The following is an 18,319-nucleotide window of genomic DNA, read 5'->3' on the forward strand; positions in this document are numbered from 1 at the left end:
ATCCCTCTTCCTGCTGTCCTGGTTCATGTCCGTAATGTCCTTCTCGACTGTGGCCCTTTTCCTCTTTGTTCCCTTGTCTACTAGTCCTTATATCAGTCATGTCCTTCAGATAGTCATCTGCAATACCCCAGGTTATCCTAAGTGTCTCTATCCTCCCCTCTCATATAATGCTGTAAGACCTGACTTGTCATATTATATTAGAAATTATATTTAAGTTCTTGAGGGTAGGGAATTGTGTTGTCTTCTACATATTTATCTTCCGTGCCTGACTCTAGCCTTGGCACCTGGTATATAATTTACATATGTTTGCTGAACTGAACATTAATTATTCTAAAAAGATTTCTGTAAGATATAACTAATTAGGTTAAGGGATGATATTAACAATGTAGAATAATTGATATTGCATGGACACTGGCCAATATGAACAGTTGCTAGACATAAACTATTTAGTAGAACTGAATATAGATTCTTGAGTGTTGATGTTTTGTATTGTCATAAATAATCTTAACTTGGGTTTGAATATGTTGCTGTTTTTCAGTCCAGGTGAATGTAAAGGGAATTTATGGTTTTAGGAGCTTGAATAAAAATTATTTGGACCAAATTCTTCTGTCTGCATTACAACCTTGTTATTTTCTGTCATTATTCTTTCTTCCTTTCCAAGTTTGTTTTCACCTTTTCAAACCTGGATGATTTGTTTTGTCATCAAATTTGAAGAAACTTATCGTAGTCATTGTTTGGGGGTGAGAGGTGGGATGAGTGGTGGTACCTTTCCCCAGAAATTGTCATTCCCAGTGGTTTTTTTCTGCTATACCTTTCAGATATTTCTTTGAAGGCAAAGACTACTAGGCATAGTGTGCATAAAGTTATGTTAAATTTTAAGTACTAATTGTATTTATTGTGTGCATTCTGTTAATTAAAAAGGCTTATAATACGTGAAAAGTGCACTTGTCTTGAGGATAGGGAACAACAGAGTTACGTACTCTTCACATGAGTGAGTTAGGTTTCCTAGATTTTTGCTAGCACTGTTTTGGAAAAGACAGCTGTGAGGCCTGGGTGGAAAGAGTTGGACTTTGGCTTTATTTTTTGGACTGCAAATTTATGGGCAAGTGGATTTTATTCTTGTTATGGATTCTCAGGATGACGGAGCAAAGCCAGGTAATGATAAAACATGCCACAGTTACTACCACCTAGGACGGTATGTCTGAGTTTGGTGCTTAAGATGTGATGCTTTTTCCCTACTGTGTCTGTGTTTCTGTGCTGAACATTTATTCTGGTCTTAATAGCCCCTTTGTCTGTTACTGCATTTAAACACAGTAAGTCAGGGTTTTTACCATCAGGGATAGTAGTAACAGTTTTTACCAGTTTCTCCACCTTGGGAGAAACTGTTCCTGTGGTAAACTGATCAGCTCATAGCACCTTTCCTACTAACCTCAGTTACACAAGGAAAATCTGAAAGCCGTACTTGAGATTTGATTTATTTAAGTCTGTGCAACCAGTGCCCACATCCATTGTGTTTTTATGGAAGCGTTTATTGAATCCTCTACCTCAGATGATTCCCCCCCCCCAATATTTATCCTCATATTTTAAGTTAATGTTGCAGGTTTTAAAATTATCTCTTGGGTTATGGGCAAAGTTCATAGGCTGGAATTCCTGTTGAAATAGTATCAGAGATTTTTTTTTTCTTAGTTCCTTGTAGAGCATATGTAATACTTGTCATATTGTAGGTGTGAACCACCACTAAGATAAAACTTTATTCTTCAACTCATTAAAAGCCTCTGCTTTCTAGATAAAAACTATCACCTTGTGAAATTCTTTCATTTTTCTTCCATCAACACTGAGGGCAGTTGTCATTTTTCTTCAGGACTATTTTTTGGTTTAAAGTAATCTACTTTCTACTTTAGGTGTCACTTTAAGAGACAGGGACTACAGAAGAACAAAGTTGCAGTGAGTCATGGGAGTAGGGCATTCAGTTCAGCAGATCAGTTCTTTCTCAGACAACTGCCATACTGGATGCAAGAGCGAAAAATACATGCCATGGACCTCCTGGTCTCTCCTAAATTGGTCAGCCCTTGACTATTAAATTTGACAATGCTGAGGGTTTACGGTGCTGGTCTCAATTGGATTGTACATTAGAATCATTTACACACCCTCAAAGTTATCTAGGCCATGTTCCTTATCTTAATTTGAATGTCCAGGATTACTGCCCTTCAAGGTTTCTAGCTTAATGAAGCCTCACAGGCAATTAAAAAAATATGTATTTATGCTATATGTCTGTATGTGACTGCATGTGTTTGTGTGTACATACTAGGAATAAGTTTATAGCACTTAAAGACTGTGAAATACTATTGAAAAGCCTAAATAAAATTCTGAAATGGAAGAAGTAATTAGAGGGAATTGCCTGTTCCAGATATTAAGATGTATTATAAAGCTACAGAAATTGAAACTGTTTACAGTGATAAGAAAGAGTAATGGAGTAGAATGAGAATTTAAATATAACATATGATTAGGTGTCATTTAAAATTAGTAGAGAATGTTAGGTTATTCACTAAATGGTATTGTGACATCTAGCTGTTTGGGGTTGGATTCCTGTCTTACTCGCTATGTGATGATAATAGTTTGATTAAGTTATAATATGAAAAAATGAAACATATATAGCAGAATATATAGGAAAGGATTTTTTTTTTAAATCTAGGAATAACATCCTTTCTTAGTTTGACGCAATATCTTGAAGCCATAGAGGCAAAAGTTAGTATGCTTGACTACTAAAGAATAAACTCTTTCATGTCAAAACTGGGAAATACTACTTGCAAATGTATGACAAAGGCCTGATATTGATTAAGTGTACAAAGGGCTCTTACAAACCACATAATCACAAAAACCCATTCACAAAAGAGTATAAATGAACAATTCACAGAAAAAATACAAAGACCCTTAAACATACGAAAAGATTACCAGCCTTACTATTAAATGTATGTTGAGGAGCAAAGTGTCTTTTTTTTTATTAAAGAGGTAAAAATTTTTTAAAATAATTTTTGGCTGAATAGAGTGGAAAACCTACACTCTAATTCTCTGTTGATGAGATTATATGTTGGTACTACTTTTTTTTGTAGCAGTTTGGCTCTGTCGATTAGAATTTGAACTATATACGCAGCTTTCATTAACTCAGTGGTTCTACTTCCAGAAATGTGTCTAATAAAAATATATAATTACTCAAAAATGGTTTTATAAATGTTTATCAAAGCACTTTTTTGTAGTAACAAAAGTAATAAAAGTATGAAGCAATATTAGTCAATTGGAGACTGTATTAATAAATTGTGGTATATTTATATAATAGAATACAATGTAGCTTTAAAAGAAATAAGAGATGTAGATGTCTTAGAAGGATGTCCATGATACTATATTAAGTCCAAAAAATGAGATAAAGAATATTTTGTATAATACCATTTATGTATGAAAAAGTATGTGTATTTTTAGAAAACTGTATATATTTAACATAAAAGCACAGATATAGAGAGGAAGAAATGACAGATAACAACACCAACCTGGTAACTCTAGTTACCTATGGCAAGTCGGATGAGGCATGGAATGGGGAAGAAAAATGTTCACTTTTTTTTTTGAAACATTTATTCTTTAAGGAAAAAAAAAAGTATTTTTTAAAGAAGAAAACATTTTCCTAAAAATTAAAAATACACTCCCTAGCTCCGCTAAGTAATTCTTATGTAAACCTTTGGATAAGAACTGTGTGTCAATTGTACATTCCTGATTTTCCCACTTACTAGCTTTTGGATCTTACTTGGACAGAAACATTTGATCATTAGTTTTTGTCACAAGGGGGTTTGAAATAGGTAATAATATCTACCATTTACTGAATGCTTTCTAGATTGTTTCCTCAGATCTGTTTCCACTCTAATTTTGTAATTGCTGCAGAGATAATTATAATAATCAATGATCTATGAGCACTTTTTTGATGTAACTATAATTTGTTGACATTATTGCATTTAAAGTAAATGTTTTCTGTTTTCAACTCTCCCTGGGGAAAATAATGGCAGCAGAACACATGGAAGGGCATGGTAAGTTCAGCTTGAGAATAGCTGAAAACGTAGAGAAAGTTTTGGTGAAAATGTTGTTGATACTTGATCAGCATCCTTCACTACTTTCTCTGTTATTTGTAAAGTGATGATGGCTCTTTCATTTGAAAGGTTATCCTTATGGGTGAGGATGTAAATGTGGTATGTGGTTTTTGTAGATACTGATGTAGGAGTCCATTGAAGTGGAAACTAATTTGAGTTGTACCATTTACTAATAATGCTAATAGCCAGTGATAATCTTTGAAGGGGAAACCTTCTAAACTTTTTAATGAAAAGCAGTCATTTTGGTATTTTTGAATTAAGCAAAAATTGAGAATTGCTTTTAGATACAGTAAACTTAATAGAGGATAAAGCAGTAGATTAGATTATTTCATAATTACACACATTCTCTTTTATCTTTCCTTTTTTTCTTGGATAAATGGAAATATGCTATTGGATATCTCAGATCAATTTCCTGAAGAAATTAGATTAGTGTGAGTCTGTTGTTTTCTGTGCTCTCCTTTCTGGTTTATCTGTAATCAGTATACCTGTATTAAATTCTCAGGTTATGTACTTTTTTTTTTTTTGCCATTTAAAAAGGGATTGCATTTCTTCAGAGATTTATTACATGCTGCATATCATAACCAGACATTTGGCTTTATGAAAAGCAAAAGAAAATATTTCATAGTAGGGAATTTTTTGAAGGATTTTGAGAAAAATTTGTGCTTATTCGAAGAAAGAATCGTCAAGATTGGATTGCCCCTTGATCTCTGCCCTCAGATACTCTTACATTAAACAGTGAATATGCTATAGATTATTTTTAGAAAGTAAATTTTTTTTTTTTAAAGTAAATGTTGAACGGTTATCTTTTTACTTTTAATTTTGTGAAACTAACCTTATTTTCTTTTAAACGTTCAATAGGATTCTGATCTTCGAAGTGCACTTCTTTTGGAACAGGCGGCACATTGCTTTATAAACATGAAGAGTCCCATGGTTAGAAAATACGCGTTTCACATGATATTGGCAGGCCATCGGTTTAGTAAAGCCGGGCAGGTGAGTGCATTTTCTTAAAAAAAAAAAAAATTTTGTAATAATTTAATTTTTGTTATAATTTGTTATAATTCTGTTATTTTATAAATGTATGTCATTTGTATGGCATTTCTCCAGCCCCAGTTGCCCCTTGTAGTATTAGTTGGAGGGAGAATTGCTAGAGGCAGAGTGGTAGCAGAACTAAGTGGTGGTTTACTATAAATATAGATAAGTGTGGTTTGAAGAATCATCTCTGTATTCCTGGGACTATACAAGGAGCTTAGCATGTACCCATAAAACCATGGTCTTATTTCTTAAAGAGCTTTTTATATGGTAGGGGAATATGAGGACTTAAAAAAATTTGGTTAATAATAAATTTTTATGAACATACTTATATTTTTCAGTCTGTGCTAACCAAACATGTCAGTGTTTTAAATTGTATGTTATTACAAAGGTGCAAAGAAACAAGTGTTCAAAAATTACTCTCAATTTCATGTAAAAATGCCATGGTTTGTTTGTTTTTTTAGTATTTTTTTTTTATTTATTTGACAGAGGGGGACATAGCGAGAGAATGAACACAAGCAGGGGGAGTGGGAGAGGGAGAAGCAGGCTTCCCGCAGAGCAGGGAGCCCGATGCAGGGCTGGATCCCAGGACCCTGGAATCATGACCTGAGCCGAAGGCAGACGCTTAACGACTGAGCCACCCTAGTGCCCCCAAAATGCCATGATTTTTAGAAGACAAGTATTTCAAGATTGGGTTCCTCCCTCTATTTTTGGAAACTGGCAAGTTAGAAAATAGGTGAACTTACTTTATATTAGATGTAAAACTATAAAAATATTTATAAAATTATATATCTTTTTATAATAATTGATACACTCCATCAACTAGAATTTCTCAGGTTCTAAAGTGGAACAAAATTTTAAACTATCATTTTTCACCTCCTTCCATAGTAAATGCAAATGCATCTGAAACATGTTATCCCATGGTTTATTGCCGTTTAAAAGTGTTTTATTTAGAAATTAACAAAACGTAATAAGCATGTGGTTCCCTTTGCTTGAGAGGAAAATTAAATACCCCATTAGGAATGGTCCATTGTCTCTTATTAAAAGTAAGTAATCTTTTTCCACATCTTTGTCCACTTTTGTGAATAGTTTCATTTATGAACATGATGATGTCACTGGAACTGGAAATAGCTGCTCATATTTCATCTTCTGAAATTATAGGGCATGTTGCTTCTAGGAAATGCATGCAAATTAAAAATGCTACATTTGTAGTAGGTTGACATACATTTACTATTTGGCTTATTAATCATCTTTTTCTTTTTAATAAGATTTTATTTATTCATTTGAGAGACAGAGCACAAGCAGGGGGAGAGGCAGAGGGAGAGGGAGAAGCAGGCTCCCTGCTGAGCTGGGAGCCGGACACGGGGCTCAATCCCAGGACTTGGAGATCATGACCCAAGCCAAAGGCAGACACTTAACCATCTGAGCCACCCAGGCGCCCTCTTATTAATCATCTTTAACTGTAGTTATCGCGTGGTGTTAATGATTCCAGGGTACCCAGTTTTGTATTTTGTGACCACTCTATATATACCCTGCATCCAGAAAATCTCTTTCTCAGACAGTATGTAGAAACTGAAAGTATAACTAGAAATGCTTTTCTATTGAAAAAACAAATACATGTCCTATTGTAGCTGGTCAAGAATAGTATCTTCCTTGGAAGGTGGGACATAGAACACAAATAGTTGTGACTGAGGGCAAGTTGTTTCTGAGACACACCAACTTTTCATGACATTTCCATTAAAATGTGTGTTGTTGGCAGGGATGAGAGGATGCTAGAAAAGATCATATGTGTATATAGAAAGGCCATTTCTCAGTCCTTTCTGACTGAGAGCTCGTGCTGAATCGCTTATCTTGTCCCCAGCATTTTTAATAGTTCCTTTTTTTTACCATTAGTTTTCCATTAAGAATTATCAACAAGTAAAAGGCATTAAAAAAAAAGAACTGGCGGGGCGCCTGGGTGGCTCAGTCGTTAAGCATCTGCCTTCGGCTCAGGTCATGATCCCAGGGTCCTGGGATCGAGCCCCGCATTGGGCTCCCCGCTCTGCGGGAAGCCTGCTTCTCCCTCTCCCACTCCCACTCCCCCTGCTTGTGTTCCCTCTCTCGCTGTGTCTCTCTCTGTCAAATAAATAAAATCTTTAAAAAAAAAAAAGAACTGGCATTACCAAAGATTAAAATTAGTAAAAAATTTTAAGAAAGTGCTAGAGAAGGGTGTGTTTGTGTCCAGTATACCCCGGGACAGTGTTTCAATTTTTACTTTAAAAGGCAGATTTTATTTTTTTTATTTATTTTTATTTTTTTAAAGATTTTATTTATTTGAGAGAGAGAAAATGAGATAGAGAGAGCATGAGAGAGGGGAGGGTCGGGGAGAAGCAGACTCCCCCCTGAGCAGGGAGCCTGATGTGGGACTTGATCCCGGGACTCCAGGATCACGACCTGAGCCGAAGGCAGTTGCTCAACCAACTGAGCCACCCAGGCGCCCTTAAAAGGCAGATTTTAAATCCTTGTTACCTTTTAAATCTCTTTAGATGCTTTTCCAAGAAATCCTAAAAAATGCACTTGAACTCAACATTTTGACATATTAAGTTGTTTCTTTGTATCTTAGTTTTTTTTTTTTTTTTAAGATTTTATTTATTTATTTGACAGAGACGCAGCGAGAGAGGGAACACAAGCAGGGGTAGCGGGAGCAGGAGAGGGAGAAGCAGGCTTCCTGCGGAGCAGGGAGCCTGATGCGGGGCTCGATCATGACCCGAGCCGAAGGCAGACGCTCAACGACTGAGCCACCCAGGCGCCCCTGTATCTTAGTTTTTAAGACTCAGTGTTTGTGTTCCTTTTTACTAAATGCAATATGGAGATTGGGGGTGTTTTTTTCAAGAAACATCACTTAAAAATTATTTTGAAACAATCTCAAACTTATAAAGAACTTACAAGTACAGTTCAGAAACTTGACCTGAGTGATTTGATAGTTGTCTACCTGGTGCCTCATTACCCACAAATACTTTAGGACATATTCCCCGTTTCCTAGAAACAAGACTTTTTCTCCTGTATAACCATAATACAACAATCAAATCAAGAACTCAATACAGTACCGCTAGCTAATCCTCCGACCTTATGCAGGTTTTGACAGTTGTCCCATAAATGTCTTTTATAGCATAAGGATCCTGTTTAGAAGGATCCTTTGACTTTATGACCTTGATACTTTTGAAGATTACAGGCCAATTATTTTTATAGAGTGTCCCTCAATTTGTTTGGTGTGTGTTTGGTGTTTCCTCATGATGAGAATTCAAATTGTGTATCTTTGTAGGAATATCACAGAAGAGAGACTGAGTTCTTAAACTGCATGCTGTTAAGTGGCAGATGATTTTGATTTGCTTTAATTATTTACCAAGAAAACATTTCTTTAAAAAACAAGCAGTCCTGGATATACATGGTACAAAGTTTGTAATCCACCCTCGAGAGGGGAGTAGGTACAAGAGTATACTCTGAAGTAGAAGGTTTAGTGGAGTGAAGCCTCTTCCTTGGTACCAAATCCCAGGTTTAAGATAGAGGTTGTCTGACTTCAGAGGGTAGCAGTGATAGGTAATTAATGCCAAACATATGCTCACAGGTGTGGCAGGATGCAGCAGTGGGCAAAAGAAAAGAATATAGCATACTCTTAACCAAACGAAACAGTAGTTTAGTTAGCCTTCAGCCCAGTGCAGTGGTATAGAGATGACCATAAGAAAATTAGTAAGATAGTTCTCAGTTATAAAATAACAACCTGACTAATTCACGACTCTGTATGCTACTGCTCTGAAAACTCCCGGATGGTTTTTCATAAAGTCATGATTATTTTTGACTTCTTAGACTTCCTGCCCTTGGACAAAGCAGTCACTTGCCTGCTTCAGGACCTCTTGTTTTTTAGTAATAATTGCAAAGGGGTCTTCATAAATGTTAGTTTCATTTTCTCATCATTCTAGTCTCTGTTAGAAGAAACACCAATTACCACGTTCGTGATTCTGTGTGTGTGTTTATTTTTTCTAGTCCAAGAGAAATTTGGATTTTAATACTTCGTTTTGTTTATTTTCTTTCAGAAAAAGCATGCTTTACGCTGTTATTGTCAAGCCATGCAAGTTTACAAGGGAAAAGGCTGGTCTCTTGCAGAAGATCACATTAACTTTACTATTGGGCGCCAGTCGTATACCCTTAGGCAACTGGACAATGCTGTGTCTGCTTTTAGGCATATTTTAATCAATGAAAGTAAACAATCTGCTGCTCAACAAGGGGCCTTCCTCAGAGAGTATCTTTATGTTTACAAGGTGAATACTTATTTTCAGTAGTAGATATTAAAATTTAAGTCATTATTTTTAGTAAAAAAAAACTCCTTTAGTAGTTGTTTAATAAAATGGTTTTCTTAAAATTTATGTAATTGTCATAATAAAGTGTGGCAGTATGCCCTTTGGTCATAGATGTGAGTTGCATTGCCCTTCTACAGATCTTTAAAAGGGAATTTTAATATTCCAGTAAACATTTGATCTGTGCCTGTTCTTGGAACTTAAAAAAAAAAAAGAAGAAGAAGAGATGCCACAAACTTTCTGGACTGCTTCTTCTTTATTATTATTTTTTTTTGCATCATAACTGATTTTATAATATACTGGGTCCTCATACCATCCTTTGGAAAAAGTAGTTTACTTTCTTTTACCTATGAAAGATGAAAAGGTATGTGTCTGTGGGAAGTGGACATATTATTATGGTCTAACCCAGAAAATAGGAAGGAAAAATACCTCACTGAGACAGGAGGTTAGAAAATATAAAACATTGTTTTACGGAAAAATTTATTTTTCAAATTTTAAAAATTTTTCCTCAAGACTTGTGAGTATATGAATATTTTATCTATCCTGCAGAAAATACCCTTTCATACTTTATAAATTTGAGATCATATGGGTTAGAATTTTGACAGATAGGATGCTGTAATGAGTCACAGAAAATAAAGTGCATAGCAAAATAATATTTGGAAATTTCCACATCCAAAGAGAGCTAATTAGCTGAGGAACTTTAGATCTAAAGATTCTCTTGGCCAGGATAAATGTTATTTAAAATTTTAAGGCTGATAAATTAAGTAAAACTAGTAATTCTTTATCTTAATATTCTTGCTTAACATATTTTTAATACCTTGCATGTTAAAAAATGAGGCAAATATAAAGAAAGTAGAATTTTCTCAAAAAGTTCTTTTTCTTCTGTATTTCTCCTAGAATGTAAGTCAGCTATCACCAGATGGTCCTTTACCACAGCTACCTTTACCGTATATTAACAGTTCAGCAACACGGGTTTTCTTTGGCCACGACAGACGACCAGCAGATGGTTCGTAAAATTTTATTTCGCCTTGTTACCTAGTGACTATTTTTTTAAGTGTTTTTTTTTCTTTATTTAAGAAATGATGTTGTAATTGTTAAAGAATATTTGAAAATAAATAACTCTGTACCGAATCACTTAACCATCCTACCACTACTTCAGTGGTGTACCTTCCAGCTCTACAAGCTAAAAATAACAACAAAATAGCTATAATTATAATGGATTTTTTCACATAGTATAAAGAATGCTCATGTTATTACGTAGTCTTATTAAGCATTTTTAATGTCAGTAAGATACTCTATTCAGTACATATAAAGTACTTTAATATTTGCTTGTTATATAGTTGGACTATTTCCTTCTTTCCTTACATAAAATTATGTTGTGATGGACATTTTTGTGGATAAAACTTTTCTTAAGTTTTTATTATGGAAATTTCAAATATTCTTAGAAGCAGAGAACAGTTGCCAATATTCTGCTGTTCTTGTAAGACTTTTTAAAATATAGGCTTATTTTCTTAGGATTGAGCCTTAGAATGGCAGTACTGGGCCAAGAGTATAAATATGTTAAAGTAAACTTTGTAATTCTAAGCATTCTTATATTTGAGCTTATTAATATGTTTCTCCTTGAGATTTAATTTAGTATTTTATTTAAAAATATTTATCAATGGGTGCCTGGGTGGTGCAGTTGGTTAAGTGTCCAACTCTTGGTTTCAGCTTGAGTTGTGGTCTCAGTGTCCTGGGATCAGGCCCTGCATTGGGCTCCATGCTTAACACGGAGTCGTCTTGAGACTCTCTCTGCCCTTCCTTGCTCCTCTCTCTCTCTCTTTCTCAAATAAATAAATAAATCTTAAAAAAAAAATACGTATATATATATATATTTATCAAAATGTTTATGCCGGCATTGGTTTTAATAGCAAAAAAAGTAAAATGATAGAGGAGATGATAAATTTTGGCATATTTATATAATGGATTCATGCTGTAGGACATGAGTGAAATTGTTCTACATGTTTCAATATGAATAATACACCATAATGTTCAGTGAAAAAAGTTACAGAATGATCAATCAAACGTAATTCCATTTATATAAATTTCAAGCATACAAACCAATTCATACAATGCATACATTGTTTATGTATACACTAATATTTGGTAAAGTAAAAAATATGGATAAGAACACTATATTTCAGCTTTGGAATAGCTCTGGGAAGAAGTGCTAGTGGAGATGAAGGAGAGTAATAGGATTTGGGAGGGTTACAGAGAGGATAGTAATTATTTGTAACATTTATCTTATAAAGAATATTTTGGATCTTATGACAAATGTTGACATTTGTTAAATTTCAGTATATAAATATTGTTATTCTCCATGTGTTTCTGTATGTTTGAGGTATTTCATATAAAATTGTTTGTGCAATATTAGGGAAAATATATTCTTTCAGAGTTAAGGAGAAAAGAACATCCATATTATAAGTCAAGTGCCAGTTAGACTAGGGTTATAAGAGGATATTTTTCTCTCAGATAATTAAACAGGCAAGAGTGAGTATGTATGTATACTTATTTGGCTACTTTGGATTTTTATTTAAAATGTGTTTCATTTGAGGGCAGGTGCTAATAAATGTGTGCTTAATTGTGACTTTTTTTTTTTTTTTTTAGGTGAAAAGCAAGCAGCTACTCATGTAAGTCTTGATCAAGAATATGATTCTGAATCCTCTCAGCAGTGGCGAGAACTTGAAGAACAGGTTGTAGCTGTGGTTAACAGAGGAGTAATTCCATCCACTTTCCACCCCACACAGTACTGTTTGAACAGTTATTCAGATAACTCAAGATTTCCACTGGCAGTTGTAGAAGGTGATGTACTTGAATTTTTATTCATGATTTTTTGTTTGGTTTACTTACAGCAGATACAAGATCATTTTCTATGTGCCAAAAATCACTGGAAGCCGGGCATGAAAAAATAAATTAGGAAACATAACTTAGTGAGCTGCATCTATAAAACCAGGCATTGTGGGCTCTAATACTGGTATATACAGTATGCTATTGGAATATAGAAGAGAGAATGACATTTGTTAGTACAAAGAAATTGGGGGGAAATCTTTTAGAGGAAGTCTTTTTTTTTTTTTTTTTTAAGATTTTATTTATTTATTTGAGAGAGAGTACAGAGGGAGAGTGAGAGGGAGAAGCAGACTCCCCGCTAACCGGAGAGCCCGATGCGCGGCTCGATCCCAGGACCCTGAGATCATGACCCGAGCCTAGGCAGCCGCTTCACTGACTGAGCCACCCCGGCGCCCCTAGAGGAAGTCATTTTAAAACTAAATCCTGAATAAATGGACATGTACAAGGTGGTAAAAGATAGTCTAGGCAGAAATGAAGAGCTGTGAAAGTAAGGTGTGTTTAGAAAATTGAAGAATAGGGTTTAGAGGTTTAGGTATAGGTTTAGAGAATCGAAGCATAGGTAGGGTTTATTAAAGTTATTAATTTAGGCCTTTCTTTTGTAGAACCAGTAACAGTGGAAGTGGCTTTTAGAAATCCTTTGAAGGTTCCACTTTTGTTGACTGATTTGTCATTGCTGTGGAAGTTTCAACCCAAAGATAGTAGTGGAAAGGATAATGAAGAAGTTAAAGAACTAGTAAGTTATTAAAAGGTATTTGTAATAAGCATGTTTCAGTAATAGCCTTAACAGATGCATAACATTTCAATTTTTTCTGTTCAGTGAGCTATACTTATTCTTTTTTATGCTTATTTGCCCTAGTTATAAAAAGTATGACATATGCTTATTGTTGAAAATGAGTATACAAAAAACATAAGGAATAAAAATAAAACTGTCTTCTCAGTATTTAGAAATAACCACTTTAACACTTTTCTGTATCTTCCTAGTCATTTCCATTTGTATGTTTGCTCTCATATTTGGGATTCTATCATATTGTGTATGTTCGTTTTTTTTCATTCTGTTGATTCATATACATATTTTGATATTAAAATGTCTCAATATTTCATTTCTTTATAATATTCCATCATGGATGACCTGTAAGCTCTTCTAATATCTCTCCACTGATAGTAGTTTTAGAAGTTTCCATTTGTTTACTATCATCATAATACAGTGGTGAAAATTTGGGTGTATAGTTTTTTATCCTGATAAATTCTGTAGTAAAGATTCCTGGGCATGAAGTTAAAACATTTTAGGGAATAAGTATTTTGGTACTCTATTAGTTTCCCAAAAGGTCATACCAACAAGCTTTTCACTAACAGCACATGGGGTTGCATATCATCTTTGCAGCATTAAGTATTCTTATTTATTAAAAAAAAAAATCTTACTGATTTGATAGGTAAGAAAAATGCTATTTTACTTTATTATTTTCCATGTCATTAATTTCTGGTGAAGTTGAAGTTCTTGTATTTCCTTTTTTTGTGGATTGTCTTTATATATATGTATCTTTTTCTTTTCTTATTCAGGTCTGTAGTAAGCTCTTTATCTAGGATAGTTATTTTTGAAGCGGGAATGACTTGAACAAATAATTTTTGTTACTAAGCTGATTGTAGCAGAAAGAACTGGGACAGTACATTCTTTACCCATTTATATGTTATTCACCAATATCTACTCTATAACTTTAGCTTTTTTATACACCTAACTATATGTTTTAGAAATGTGGTAAATATTATTTTGGAACTGGGAAATATCCCAACATTTTGGCACTGATTTATGGAAGGAGAACTTGAAAGAAGATGTATGTCATACTAACTTTAGTATAAATTATTTTTCTTGAAGTGTTTTGATTTTTAAAGATTGCCTTATTTAAAGTCTTGTTAGTTAAGTCCATTAAAGACATTTTGTGATTATTTACACTCATTGTGAATAATTTGAAAGATTGAGATTTTGTAGGCTCTATTCTGACTGGAATTTTAGCAACTTTATGAATTTTTCTAATGTTTTTTAGATGTCTGGAATACAAATTAGAAGCATATAAACTGTTTACTCTTGGGAAAGTTTTTTTTAAAGATCCATTAGCTTTTTAAAATATATTAGTCTGTTTAATATATTAGATTTTAAAGGAGGTTTATTAAAGTTGAGTGAAAATTTTCATTGTGTATAATTAAGTTACACTTTTTGCTGTAAATTTCAAACTCTTTGGATTTCTTCATAAGCTTCTGCTGATGGATTAAGATGCTGAAATGGAACTTAGGGAAATGTAATTTTTATTTATTGTGTGAAATAACTAACTTCATGGTAAAAGTAAAACAGTGTTTATGAGGACCAGCTTTACCCCAAGTGTAAGTCAGTTAACTCTGCTTTGTTACATGACCAGAGATTGTTACAGAAGTCCTTGGTTTGGAGGCCACAGGCCTTTTTTTGCTCTCTCTTACTGCCCTTATTATCCACCAGTCTTTTATGCATCTTGCTTAGGTGCCATTACTTTGTGTAATTGGCCAATTTGGAAAGAGAGGCTAGTCAGAGTACAAAATGGGGAAATTTGCTCTGATTGTAAGATTAAATGGCCATTTTGGCCATTGTTGACCATTAGTAACTGAACTTTATCTCTTGAAGTTTTATCCTCTTGGCTGCAACTTAGAGTAGGTCACTTACCCCCCCTCACTTGAATTGGACTGAATGAAATGAAAAAATGTATATATCATGCATTCTGCTACTTGCGTGGGTTTACTCCAGGTGTGAAAGTAAAACACTTTGCATCTTGCTTAGCACATAGTAAGAACCTAGTAAATACTAACTATAATTATTGTTATTGTTCTTAAGTACTGACATATAGGAATGTTAATATACTGATACTTTATTCATTAGAATGTATGTTTTACAAAATAACTTATTTTTCAGGTAACGGGTGAACCTGAAATGATTGGAACTGAAGTTATTTCAGAATTTTTAATTAATAGTGAAGAATCTAAAGTGGTAACTATTTTATTATTTTTTTGTCTTAAGCCTTTCAAAAAGTAAGATGCAAACAAATTTTAAAAATCAATTTATTCAGTTTGTTTTATATTCTAGTTTTCTTAAAAGGTAAAATTTGGAAGATTGGGAAACAGGAATTGCACAAGAGGAAATTGGTGGGAAGAGTAGATTTGCAGTGGTCTTTGGTTTGTTAATTTCCAAAGAAGCCTGGTGGAAAGTTTTTGCTTTTTTGAAGGCGGTCAGTGTGATAATTTCATATAATATTTGCTTGACCAGAATATTTTGGTTTTTGTTGACTTGGAAGTGTTAATGAAGATCCAGGCCTGTTTACAGATTTTCTTTTGAAGAAAATGCTTTCCCATATAAGAAATTAATTGATTATTCAAAAGTTTAGGTCATGAATTTATATTTTTGCAGTATTACAAAATTTAGGTATTGCGCTATTTAAGATACTATGAAAACAGATAATAAGAGTGACTTAAATGTCTCCACAGGCAAGACTAAAGCTCTTTCCCCATCACATAGGGGAGCTGCATATTCTGGGAGTTGTTTATAATCTTGGCACTATTCAGGGCTGCGTGACAGTAGATGGCATTGATGCTCTTCCTAGATGTCACACAGGTAAAACTATAGCATTGCTAAACAGATACAAAACTAATAATTAAATCTCCATAGAATAAATGAATGAAAATGAGGTGTTTTTAAAATAGGTTTAATGTGCATTAACAAAGGCATTTAGTCAGATTATTTGGGTTATTTTAAACTCTGCCATTGCTTCAAAAATAAACTTTATTCCCTTCTAATGTATTTTATATCTGCAAAATAAGTAAATCCTAATGAGAAATTAATCAGCATACAGTAGATGTGGTTAAACATAAAAATAAAGTACTCTTAATTCTTTGATTAACCATGCTACTCAGTAATTATTTAGGATTTTTCTAGAAATAATCTGAAAGTTACAGTATTCAAGCTAAATTGATGTCATTTAACATATCAAATTACTCTAGGGCATTGACTGTTTTTTGTTTCAGGAAAACATTCCTTGAGTATGTCAGTCCGAGGGAGACAGGATTTAGAAATTCAAGGTCCTCGACTTAACAATACAAAAGAAGAGAAAACATCTATTAAATATGGTCCTGATCGACGTTTAGATCCCATTATCACGGAGGAAATGCCACTATTGGAGGTATTTCACTTTTTAAAATTTCATGGATTAATAAATTGTCTATAAGGTCAGATAATATTTTCAATAAAGTAATCTTAGACTTTGAAGTTAATGATATTACATTGAACTATACTTTTTATTATTAAGCTAGGTTTAATAGATCTAATTCACAAAGATAAATCACAGCCAGGTTATAAAATATAAACCTCAAAATATTAATGGAAATTGAGAAAATACATTTAAAGGACACTTTGTTTAATAAAATCAATGACTTTGTTTATTAAAATCAATGGCTTTTTTTTGATAAGGTACAAAAACAATATGGGAATTAATGCTTATAAAAAGTTTGAGCAAAATAGATAAATATATGATTAAAAAACAATATTCCCTTCATTCTCTCTGTTTCCCACCTCACCCTACTTTCGTGCCTCTAAGTTAAAGCTTTTTTAGTTACAGAAGATAGAAACTGATGGCTAGATGTAGCATAAGCCAAAAAAGAGAAAATGTTTATTATTTAGTTGAAGGTTATTGGAACATCTTTGAGAAACTGAAGTATTATAGAACGATAAGTCTCAAAGAAGAAGGACTTGGCACCTCCAGGAAATGTAGCAGCAAATGTTTGTAAGCCTTTAGAAAGCATTACTTTTGATATGACCTTAGTCAAACAACTTTTCTAGTCTTTGTGCCACTTTATTACAAATTTCACGTTTCTGGGAGAGGAATCTGGCCTACCTTGGATCAGTTGTCTACCTGAGAGGCAAACTAATGGCAGGGTCATGCAGTGTTACAAACACTGGCAGGAGATCTGTCTGCCTGCATCCTCAAGTTTTCCTTCTAAAAGTGCTGGTGAGGGCGCCTGGGTGGCTCAGTTGGTTAAGCGACTGCCTTCGGCTCACGTCATGATCCTGGAGTCCCTGGATCGAGTCCCGCATCGGGCTCCCTGCTCGGCGGGGAGCCTGCTTCTCCCTCTGACCCTCCCCCCTCTCATGTGCTCTCTCTCTCATTCTCTCTGTCTCAAATAAATAAATAAAAAATCTTTAAAAAAAATAAATAAATAAATAAAAAATAAAAGTGCTGGTGATATTAAATTGGTGTTTCTCTTTTCAGGCCTTTCATTGTACACTCATATATAGTTTTAGTAATTATAAATGGAATCATACTGCACATTTTACCCTTACTTGCTTGGTCTTTGTTTTCATTCAGTAAAAATTCTTTTTTTTACACCTACATATGGCATTCTTTATTTAGATATATCATAATGTATTTTAACCATTTATCTGTTGATGAGTGTAGTTCTGGTTTTTCATTACTGACAGTTCTTCAGTAAGTCACATTATGTATATATGTTGTCCATGTTCTAGTTTAGACCAAAATGGAGTTGCTGGGTCAAAGGGTATATAAATAAAACATTTTGCAACATACTACAAAATTACCTTCAGCAAGGCTATAGCAATTTGCACTTTGCTTGAGAATGGGAATCCTTTGCCTCACATCTATGCCATACTGGATATGATCTTTTTTTTTTTTTTAACTTTCGTGAATTAGGTTGGTGAAAAACATTTTTTTTTTTTTGGAAGATTTTATTTATTTATTTGACAGAGAGACACAGCGAGAGAAGGAACACAAGCAGGGGGAGTGGGAGAGGGAGAAGCAGGCTTTCCGCTGAGCAGAGAGCCCGATGCAGGGCTCGATCCCAGGACCCTGGGATCATGACCCGAGCCGAAGGCAGACGCTTAACGACTGAGCCACCCAGGCGCCCCAAAACATTTTT

The 18,319-nt window shown here is 34.0% G+C and overlaps 1 protein-coding gene across 3 annotated transcripts in view; it reads left to right on the top strand.

Annotated features, from left to right (window-relative positions):
- TRAPPC8 (trafficking protein particle complex 8) overlaps positions 1-18,319 on the top strand; it is an 83,366-nt gene that overhangs the window by 34,631 nt on the left and 30,416 nt on the right. Inside the window, exons 12-20 of one of the 3 annotated variants that reach the window (XM_032421184.1) lie at positions 4,050-4,070; positions 4,989-5,120; positions 9,230-9,454; positions 10,388-10,496; positions 12,137-12,331; positions 12,979-13,109; positions 15,309-15,383; positions 15,878-16,004; positions 16,415-16,569. In XM_032421184.1, coding sequence (XP_032277075.1) covers positions 4,050-4,070; positions 4,989-5,120; positions 9,230-9,454; positions 10,388-10,496; positions 12,137-12,331; positions 12,979-13,109; positions 15,309-15,383; positions 15,878-16,004; positions 16,415-16,569 — 1,170 coding nt within the window. The remainder of the gene's footprint in view (positions 1-4,049; positions 4,071-4,988; positions 5,121-9,229; positions 9,455-10,387; positions 10,497-12,136; positions 12,332-12,978; positions 13,110-15,308; positions 15,384-15,877; positions 16,005-16,414; positions 16,570-18,319) is intronic. The other 2 variants (XM_032421185.1, XM_032421186.1) reach the window with 2 other exon arrangements.

The sequence above is a fragment of the Phoca vitulina genome, unplaced genomic scaffold, assembly GCF_004348235.1.
Source record: "Phoca vitulina isolate PV1807 unplaced genomic scaffold, GSC_HSeal_1.0 scaffold24, whole genome shotgun sequence".
NCBI lineage: Eukaryota > Metazoa > Chordata > Mammalia > Carnivora > Phocidae > Phoca > Phoca vitulina.